The 11,473-nt window shown below is 37.6% G+C and overlaps 1 protein-coding gene across 4 annotated transcripts in view; it reads right to left on the bottom strand.

The window, feature by feature from the left end:
* Positions 1–4,881: 4,881 nt before the first annotated feature.
* Positions 4,882–11,473, bottom strand: part of lhfpl4a (LHFPL tetraspan subfamily member 4a) — a 55,140-nt gene continuing 48,548 nt past the window's right edge. For all 4 annotated transcript variants that reach the window (XM_021477084.3, XM_005166239.6, XM_073954025.1 and 1 more), the window contains one exon: positions 4,882–10,684. In XM_021477084.3, the coding sequence (XP_021332759.1) occupies positions 10,631–10,684 (54 nt within the window). In that variant the 3' untranslated portion in view covers positions 4,882–10,630. The remainder of the gene's footprint in view (positions 10,685–11,473) is intronic.

Here is an 11,473-nt window from a genome sequence, read left to right as displayed (position 1 = left end):
AAAAGGTTAACATTTATTTTCCAGATAAAAGTGTATCATGCCAGTCAGAATCATACAATGAAAGTCAATTCGGAATTAAATGCACAACAGCAATGACTCAAAGATAAAACTAAGAGTATAGATGGAGGTCCAAAGTATACATAGTGTTGAGCTTTTGAGCTCTTCACTACATGCTGGTCTGGATACAGACTTGCGACACCGACACATTTAGCCCTTCTCTTTAAATACCCTATAAAAACAATGAATGGTTATTTTCATTCATATTCTTGTCCCTTTATTAATCAGAGGTCCCCACAGCAGAATGAACCGCCAATTTATCTAGCAAGTTTTTACGCAGCAGATGCCCTTCCAGCCACAACCCATCTCTATCCACACACACACACACACTCATACACTATGGACAATTTAGCCTACCCAATTCACCTGTACCGCATGTCCTTGGACTGTGGGGAAAACCGAAGCACCCGGAGGAAACCCACACGAAGGCAGGGAGAACATGCAAACCCCACACAGAAAAGCCAACTGAGCCGAGGCTCGAACCAGCAACCTTCTTGCTGTGAGGCGAAAACCCTACCTACTGCGACACAGCCTCGCCCTGAATGGTTATTTTGTCAAAGTTAACCACTGACTTACAGATTTACCCATCTGTTGGGATTTAATCAAAATTGATCAAAGATAGTGATCAAAACCTCGTCACACTTAAATATTTAGCTCGTACCAGTCACACCTAAAAATTTATTAATACCGGAGGGGAAGGAGAGTTCAGGAAAGAGGGCAAAAGTGTGAAAGTCTATCCTGGGCCTTTTTCTCCAGATTCCAGAGTTGTTTTTGTTTTACAGGGCACATTTTAATTCTGATTGAAATTCATCCCAACAAGTTTAATTGAATTTCCATGCACATCCGTCTCTAGGGTTTACAGAGAATGGTCTGAGAAAGAGAAAATATCCAGTGATCAAGTTCTTTGGGCATTTGGCCAGCTCGATTCAAGCTCTCAGAAAAGCACAATGGTAACTCAATAAACACTTGTTACAGCTAAGATACCTGTCTGTAGAAGAGCATCTCTCACATTACATCAAGTCGTTGAACCAGCAGAGGAACAGACAAGGTGCCACCATTTTTAACCAAGAACTGGAAACCTCAATACTGTAGCTAACCATGTCCATTCAGTGCACTCATATTGTGGTGATTATTTCAGCAAGATACACTGAGATCACAATATAGTGTAAACAGTATCAACATCCTTTTCATTCAAAGGTTTATTACTTTATTGAACAGTCCACTTGTACATTAAAATACTGTTGGACTATTCCTTGTTCTCCGCGGTTAAAACATCAGTCAGAGGCTTTAAATAAGTTTAATCAATTCAATTCATTAGATGAATAATGCATCACAGAGTTCCGGGTGTCAGAGAACAGCATCACAGGCAGTCTGTGTCAGCTAAGCACACAACCACACCCTCTTCCCCCCCATATTTATCGTTGTGTGTCTCTTCAGCCCCACCCAGGGTTGCTTCAGTAAGAAAGATCCTCCATCCAGATCAGTTCAATCATCAGTTGTTAGGCAGAACAAGCTAATCTACACAGAAAAAGTTACACATACACATAACAGAGCCTGCAAGAGATTGAGCCTTCACCTCTCCCGTCTGTTATTGTCCTTTGAAAGTAGTTGTATCATTTGTGGTATGTACTAACACATTGTTGGTTGTAACAATGGTGATAAGTACAGAGGAGTTAAGTTCTCGGTTATCAGTCACAAGAAGACACAGCTGTTACAGAGCTAGGTTATATGAGTTTAAGCACATAAGGTTATATGAGGATAAACACACCAGCATGAGTAGTAGTTAAATAAAAACAGAATTAAATTATTAATGCAAGGATTAGTCTATTAATGCAAAGGACAAATTTAAAGCCATCAAAAATTCCTTCAATACTTAACATGGTAGTCACGATAATTAAGTCATAAGTAGGTACCAAACCCTAAGCATGACCTTAAAGGGATAGTTCACACAAAAATAAAAACTCATCATTTACTCACCTTCTCCCCACTCGATCCAAACCTGTTTTTTTCTTTCTTCTGTTAAACACAATAATAATACACTGGACAATGTTTTTCCTACAACTGAAGTTAATGGTTGCATGTTTTAGCTTTTCCTAAATTTTTCTCTCTCATAAACTCATAAAGGTTTGGAACCACTTGCATACTAAATAAATGTCGATTTTTGAATGAACTCTCCTTTTAAACTATACACTTAATTTGTATTGCCAGTAGCTCACTAGGTGAAACTAGCCTATTAGCCTATATGTATTGGTTCTTGTTAAATTTAGAATTTTTGCATTTTTTTATGAAAAATATAATATCAAAATTGTTTTGGTATTACGCTGTGAAAAACATAATGGGTGTTGTTCTAGGACAATAAAACACTTCTGATTCACTTCAAATGTAGAGTACTGTAGATAAAATATTTGTTTTTACTAAACAATACTAGAAAAAAGTCTTGTCGACTTCTAGTAGATCATTTGGAAAAGTGGCAGAAGGTAGATTTTTCCAATTAATCATTAGTTGAACTGCTCCCAATCCAAACAAATACTGCAGAAGACGTATTAAAACCTGCATGGACCCAAGACTCTCACAGAAATCCATCAAGTTTGGTATAGGAAATCCTGTTTTAGGGTTACATTACAGTATGGGGGCACATGAGAGATCTGCAGAGAGGATGGTAATGTCAATAGCCTGAGATAGCAAGACATTTGTGTTGATCATTACATTACAAACCACAGGAGAGGGCAAATTCTTCAGCAGTATAGCGCTCCTTCTCATAGCCTCCACATTAGTGTTCCTAAAAGAAAAGAAGGTCAAGGTGGCAAGCAAGTTTATTTATATAGCACATGTCATACACAGTGGCAATTCAAAGTGCTAACTTAAACAAGAATAAAAGTGTCAAGTAAAAAACAAATGATAAAAGTCCTTGAAAACAGATTAAAACAGATGGTTTGTTTAAATAACTATTATTTTCATTTATAACACTTCATTTTTGTATCTCGTTTAAATATACAATGAACAGCAGCTACGCTAATTATTTTCTTTATTCTCTTTTTCCACTTGAGATACTCATCCTGAGGCCCCTAGAGATTATGTAGTGCCATTGATGCCATAGGACCAGGCCATATCCTGAGCTGATGGAGGAATGGAGTGCATGAGACGGATCCCTGAAAGACCACAGTGACAAACGAGTCCCTGCATTAATCCTGTGGGACAGCCTGTTCCCTCGCTGGTGACCTACTCACACCTGTATGGTGGACGTCCAGCTTCTCCAGCCTCCAGCACCTACACAGCTCCACACAGAAGGTTTGACCAGAAGAGAAATGATCTTGCCCAACAGAGCCTGGTTTCTCTCTAGGCCTTTTCCCTTTACTTCGTCAATTAATGAAGTTTTTTTCCTCTCCAGTCACCACTGGCTTGCTCAGATTGGGACTTGTGGAGCTGCGTATCGATGGATTTGCTCTTCATTGTCTGAATTTTTACCAGTTAAATTTAAACCACACTGAACTGAACTAAACATCAACTCTGAAATCTGGGCTTTACTAGAACCTTCATGTTAGGCTGCTTTTACACAATCTACATCGTAAAAGTGCTATATAAATAATTACGAATTGAATTGAAATAAAAGAATTCCATAAAAGAATGAAAAAGAAAAGATTGCTTCAGGATTGGCCAGCCCAGTAACCAGTTTAACATTATTAAGCATATGTAAGATAAAGGAAGTTGAGGATGAATTTAAAAAGTCTTGATGAACTCTGGGAGTCCTGCAAGAACGCTGTCTTTGCCATTCCAGATGACTTTATTAATAAGTTATTTGAGTCATTGCAGAGATGTATGGACGCAGTCCTCCAAGCTCATGGGAGTCACACACAATATTAATTCTTTTTCCACTGCAGCATGATTTTATATTTTATACAGTACATTATTTCGGTTAAGTGACAAGACTTTTGTCTATGTAAAGTCAAACCTTTCTGTTCTAATTAAATAATTAAAAATTAGGGCATGATCAAATTTTATTTTGGTAAAAAAAGCGTAATGTAGAGGCCTTTGCCTTTCATATAAGCCACTTCTGATACCAAATAATCGACTAGAAGTCAAGTTACTATTTTTTGTTCCTAAAACTTGTATAGGCGACATGACTTTTGTCGGGTAGTGTATATGATTTGCATGTTCACATAGTTTTATGTACAAAAATCGAATTATTAAACAATAACACATGAAAATGTTGTCCTGTGTATTAGAATACAAATTGTGTAATTTTGTGACCCAGTGCGGCATTTGTGGATTTCCGGTGAAGCCAACTTGTAATTACTCTCAGGGTGGAGGGGTTTGTCTCTATAACACAGCTTGCAGCACCTGGCCATACCAAAGATGCCGTTTAATGCCTGCTGATATGCTGGCATCCCCTCTGGACAAGGGCCATCCTGTCTGTGTTGGCCAGGGCCCAGCCTTTCTCTTTCATCATCCCTCGCTCTTTTGATCTCACCCTTCATTCTCCTGCATGGCGCTGTTAATAAGCGCTACAGGAAGTGGCTTTCTGCCGACATTCACCAGACTGGACACACAGACAGCATTTTTTTCATAATCGTTATATAATGTGCAAACAGGCTTCCAGCATATTTTCTAGCTCGGATACAGCTAAATATAACTTGCAAACACACACACACACACACACACACACACACACACACACACACACACACACACACATACATACACTCAGTCAAACTCACACTGAATCAAACAAATTGAAATGTAGTTTACAAGATGTTAAAAGGATTGTTTGCCATATGTGATACATAAAACACGTACCTTTCCCCAAAATAAACCCATAACATAGTACTCGATGTTTTTCGTTTTTTAATATTTTAAACAACAACACCAACAATGTTTCAGTGATGGTGACGATGTCAGTTATGTCGCACTCCCCTATGACTTGCAGAAATATTTGATACATTTTAGTTTAATTTAGAGAATACAGCATTCCAGAAAGGTCAGAGGGGGGAAAACATTACAACTAGAGCAAAAAGCATAATCTCCAAAAGAGAGGCATTAAACACGTGAAGCACAAGAAAAGACAATGTGAACTTCAGAAATCAAACTTGTCATATCTTTCCACAGTACTCTTTTTCTTTCGTTTTGGCACGCTTAAGTCTTTTTTTTTTGTTTCAAGGTGGATCAAGAAAACGATGCGGTAAGACAAAAAGAGAAAGTAAAAGTTAAAACCCAATGAAACAAACACCACTAGTCTTCAGCAACATGAGCCTATCAAAGCTTGAATTTGATATGTAAATGTTGATGACAGGACACTGGATGACAATGCTGTTCACATGTGATTAACTAAATGAACATTGCGTGGAAAATAACAAAACTAGCAAATTAGATTTACACTATATGATCAGTCCAGAACATTTCACTTAAATGCTTTTTTCTACATCTTCATGTCCCAGCAGACACACAACTTCATAAGACGTTAATATTAAGTAAGATTAAAGGACGATGTTAAGTTGACGTCCAATAACGACGTGAAATGACTTGTATATTTTGTTGATTTTAGATAGTGTTGGAAAATGACCAAAATCCAACGTCCTATTGCCAACATCTTAAATCAACGTCGTATTGACGTCAGATACTGACATTTAAGCGTCAGGAATGGCAACCAAAATCCAATGTCTAAAATCCAATCCAAAATCCAATATCAAGCTGTAACATCGTTAGACATTGATATTTTGTTGATTCTTTTAAACCAACATCATATTGACGTCAGATTTAATCATCAGGTACAACAACCAAAATCCAACATATTTGTATGATTACCATATTCGTAACGTCCACACAACGTCAAGCTGTAACATCATAAGACAATCATATTTTGTTGTTTTTACGTTGCGTTGGACAGTAACCAAAATGCAACATCTGCTTCATGTTAGACATTGACATCAACCTGATATTTATTTTAAAACAAAATGCAAAATCCCACGACGCTGGGGTACAACGTCAATCTGACATCATGTTGATGTCCTGTGTCTGCTGGCATGTCTCAAGATTAAAATACTACATAAATCTTAAACACGGCGGAAATGATAATGGTAATGATACTTTTTTGCAACCAGCCAGGTGGATTGCCTCAAATCACAAAATAGTATATCCTCTTGAATAACGTCTAGGTACCGAGCCGTAAACATTGTCGGTGCAGGCTACAGGCACTGAGACAAACTGAATAAGAATGGCTTTGAGAAGAATTTATATTCAATAGTGCAGAAATACACTGCCCCTGAGGTGGCCAAATTCTCTGAAAGAAATAGTTGTCATTGAGGGTAGACTGACCAGCACAGTGCACTCAGGTCTAAATTACTATTAAATGTGTTTTTGTTTGAAGTTTAACTGGGTTGGGAATTTCTATACAGTATGTGCATGATGCTGAATAGTAACGTGAATGATGAATGAAAGAAAGCAAAGACATTTCTAACAGGGTTTTTCCTGCATTGAGAATTAGGCAGCCAAGTCCTTCAAATTTTGTATCACTTTCGCCTCTTGACAAAAGACAGGAAGACTCTAAGCGGTGCCCAAGAACTGGTCATGTGCATTTACATTTCATGTTAGCCTTTTTTAAATAAGATCAGTTTTTACCTGATTACAAGAATAATACAAAATTTGTTTCAAGTAGCAAAAATTCCATGACCGGGATACCACCTCCACCTCATTTTGAGCCAGGTAAAACCCTGTCTATGGCATATTTCTAAATATTCATCTTTCTTGTCACCAATGTAGCACATAATTAAAGTCAAAATACAATAAAACAGTTAAACGTTAAATTATTGTAAATAGTTAAACTGAAAGTTCCCCCCAAATACACTAAATTGCTATCATTTACTCCTGTTTCACAGGCATAAGACATTTGCTCACAGTTAAAACAAAAATGAATGTCTGTTTATCCAAAAGTCTATTCATTGAATTTAACTTTATTTTCCTTCGGCTTAGTCACTTTATTTATCAGGGGTTGCCACAGCAGAATGAACCGCCAACTTATCCAGCATAGGGTTGATTGATGTCGACCAATTTGCCATTGTACGATGTCTAATATGAAACATCGTGATGGATGATGGCTTTGTCGTTGTAGGCGACGGTGAATAAATTATTTAAAAATAATTAATTAAGTTAGAACAAATTTATTAGTTGTAGCCTACCGTTTCAACTACCTGACCAGCATGGTCTGTTTTAACCATAATCAAATCATAAATAAATTTTTAAAAAGTTACACACAAATTACCACCCGTCAATCACTTTTTCCACGGGACTCTGGCATGAACAGGCAAAGTGATCTGTGTCATTATAATAGTGTTGAGAAACTTGGTAAAAAACGTGCACAACCAACAGTATCTGAGGTTTCGCTAAATTAGTACAAGCATGAAAGTGAAAGATTAAAGCAGTGTACTGACACTGTGACATGGTACCTGATAGATTCAAAAGACAGAAGTCATTAGATAGACAAGGTTAATTAAATATCATGTTAATTATCAATGTTGGTGTGCATGATCACATTGGCGCCCTTTATTTAGTCACGAGGCGGTAAACATAAACGGAAAACGAGAGCAAAAAGCGTTCTGGTGTGCAGGGGCCTTAAGACGTATTAGTGTAAACAGGGCTGTGTGTATTTTTTTTTGAGTGGGTTGCTACTGCGACAGGGGTGGGGTGAAGGATTGCGACGCCGGCTCAGTATCGTGATGTCTATTGGCCATCGGCGATAGACAAAGGCATCGTTTATCGACCCAACCCTAATCCAGCATATATTTTACACAGCAGATGCCTATCCAGCTGCAACCCAGTACTGGTAAACACCCAAACACAATAATTCGCACACATACACCACGGCCAATTTAGTTTATTCAATTCACCTATACTGCATACCTTTGGACTGTGCGGGAAACCGGAGCACCAGTAGGAAACCCGCACAAACACTGGGAGAACATGCAAAATCCATATAGAAATGCCAACTGACTCAGACGGGACTTGAACCAGTGACCCTCTTACTTTGAGGCTAAACTGTGTCACCCTATTTATTGAATTGTTCAATTTTAATGAAATGTCTAGTCATTGCAAGTCCACAAAATAAAAGTCTGAAAAAAACTATATAAATTATAATAATCGTCCCTATGAATCAAGCAGTTTAATCCACATCTTCTAAGAAGACATGATCACTTTATACATAAAAAAAAATTAAACAGGAGAGCTCACTGGTTCTCACAACAAGAATCAACCAACTTGAGCTCTGTAAACATTGTTCACTAATCAATAGTTGTGTGTGAACATAACACATCAAGTTCCTTCAAAAGATTTGGATTAAATCATCTAATTCATTTGGATTTTTTTATTGACCTCTTTATAAAAGGCAGATTTTGGGGTAAACAGACATTTAACTGCCAACATGATTTCACCAAGTAGGACATGTTCCTGGATTAACATCTATGTTGAATGACATTTCAATCAGCCAATCAGAACTAAGGGATACGTTTACCATTTATGTTCAGTTTAGGCTTACTGTTTTTCCACTTGTGCATGATTGTTATCCAACTATTATTCTCCTCTGATTTTGGACCAATTTACAGTTATGGTTGGGTTTAGGGGTAGGGAACAGGTATGGATTACATTTTCAAACAAAAATTATGTTTTCGGATGAACATAGACATTAGTCCAGGATCACAACGTACTTGGCAAAATCATGACATGCGACATTGGACACAAAATGTCTCTGCTTTTTTCGAACTTCAAATGTAATGTAAAGGACTGGATGAATGATGGGATGCAAGGAGATGCATTTTAAAAGAAAGCCGTTAATCTAAAAGTCCAATGCAGTGTGATCTTCCTGCTCCTACCACCCCGCTCTCCATCTGATCTCAGTAGTCATCTCCCAGCGGAGCACATCAAGTAAACAGAGTAGGAGGGGTTCAAGACTGAGGTAGATGGGGATCAGCAATCAGTCTTTATCTAAGGGCGAGGAGGGTTTAAGCACCGTGGAGTACGTCACATTTCATTTTCAGTCCTTTCCATTTCACCTCCAAAAAACTCCCGCTCAAAGGGCTGCAGGGGTCAGACTTATACCCCTGATGTACTGTCCTCTTGAAGTGATCCTAAATGGCGGTGAAAGGTTCTTGTCCAGCACACTTCGAAGGTCTGTATCAGTTCCAGACCCTAAATGATGCCATTGAACAGAGATGCAGCTAAAATGAACCAAACCAACAAATGTTTTCCTTTGACCAATGTTTCATGTGTGTAAGTGTTTGTTCTGTGCAAAGATTCCTATTTTGTTTGGATGTATATAAGAAAATATTAGGATTTTTCTCATTTGCAAGTGGTACTGTTGATATCGTTTGAAGATTCGGTTGTTGCGCTTTGCATACGTGAGGAATTAAGTCACATCAGTCCATTGTTTGTAAGGATGAGTGTATGCTGAGAAAGTGTGTGAATTATTGTGCTACACATCTTGCCTTGGAAACAAAGAAGTAGTCATGTTTATGACTGTACACCAAGTCTCAGTAGTCACTTAGTAGATGTGTTCCGGTTAACTTTGTGCTGTTCCACTGTGCTCTACTTGATATGGGAGATGGCAGATCAGAACATGTTGGGCCTGAGTAAAATGCAGCATGCAGGGCTTTTCCTCCAGACAAATGACTAATGAGAATGAAAATCACCTTGGTCTCATGACCACAAACAGCTGCAGAAAATGAGCGCAAACATGTACTATTCACTAATCATGAATCTTTCACTCTTCAACGAAAAAGGAAATATCAAGAGAGAACGTTTCTGTAAATAAGCAAAGTAAGAAGCGGTTTACATGCCAAATTAGATACCTGCTGTCAATCTGCACAGTCACAGCATGACCATCGGAACCTTCGGGTGATAAAATAATAAATCAGTTTGCAGAAGGATTGCGATGCGGTTGAATAAATGCTTAATGGCTGTACCCTGTATCCATAGAAATATAGATTTTTACAAATTAACTAATCGATTAACTCTGATTGCTGACCACATGTACAAAGAGGGGAATTCAAAATTTTGTCAGAAAAAGACGATCTTCAAAATTACATCTTGTGCTGTACAAAATGTTTCTTTTTTTTCTGTTTATTTAAATTTTTGGCTTGATGTTTGTCCTTGTCATCTGCGTGTCCAGAGTAGCACCCAATCTCTTGTACATATGCATCGATTCATTATATTCCCTTAAAGCTAGAAATATGTTCCCCGTTTTAGATCAAATATGAAAGTCTGAACATAATATCGCTGCCGCAAGCATAATCGTGACTATCATCATAATTGTCGTCAAAGCATTATTAAATAACAGTAGTATTATACGTAACTTGTTACTTTCCCAGAGTTGTTGGTTTATGTAAAGCTGATCTTTTCTTCTTTTTATTGGTTTTCAATTCTCATGGTATTTAAATAGGTGTATGCTGAATATGTTCTCTTCTTGAAGTTTATTCCAGTCTTTTTTTCTATATTACAAAGAGCTGAACTAGCAGCATCCTGACTGAGTTTAGAGACACAGGCCTGAGGACAAGGAGAGAGAAAAAAAAGGAGAGAAGGGGATGCTGTCTCCTCACGGAAACCGCTGGACGCCGAATCGAGGGTCCTTGGTATCTCGGATCTCAATCTAAAACAAAAAAGAAAGAAGGAGAGAAACAAACAAGAACAAAAATAAAGTCAAAACTAATCCAACATCTGCATCACACAATTATTAAAGTCTCTGGAATCACAACAGGATAAACGTGCTAACCTCAGCAGCGCCAATCAGTCAGCTCATACCAAATACATCATTTAAACTATATTACAGGTTCGCTATATTGATGCACTGGAAACATTCAAACAAAGGAGAACATTTGGAAGGACTGATGACACAGGAATAGTTTGGGATATTCTGGGTTGGCACAGCTTCACAGTGAAAAGGAAAGGTTTGATTCAGATAGGTAACACATCCTCTTACCTCCTAACCAAATTTGATTTTCATTTTGCATCTAGACTTTGATCTAGATTTCCAAAATAGATTAAAATAATTTATTTCCTCAAAATTCTACACACAATACCCCATAATGACAATGTGAAAAAAGATTTGTTGAAATTGTTGCAAATTTATTATAAATAAAAAACCTGAAAAATCACATGTACAGAAGTATTCACAGCCTTTGCCATGAAGCTCTAAATTGAGCTCAGCTACATGATGTTTCCACTGATCATTCTTTAGATGTTTCAGCAGCTTAATTGGAGTTATCCTGTGGTAAATTCAATAGATTGGACATGATTTGAAAAAGCATACAGCTGTCTATATAAGGTCCCAGGGTTGACAGTGCATGTCAAAGCACAAATCAACCATGAAAACAAAGGAATTTGATGCGGTGGGGATCTTTTTCAGCAGCATGAAGTGTAAGATTAGTCATGATAGAGG

This window comes from Danio rerio, chromosome 6 (assembly GCF_049306965.1).
Source record: "Danio rerio strain Tuebingen ecotype United States chromosome 6, GRCz12tu, whole genome shotgun sequence".
In the NCBI taxonomy this organism is placed as follows: Eukaryota; Metazoa; Chordata; class Actinopteri; order Cypriniformes; family Danionidae; genus Danio; species Danio rerio.
The sequence above is the reverse complement of the archived record's forward strand: the minus strand, read 5'-3'. Positions and strand labels throughout refer to the sequence as shown.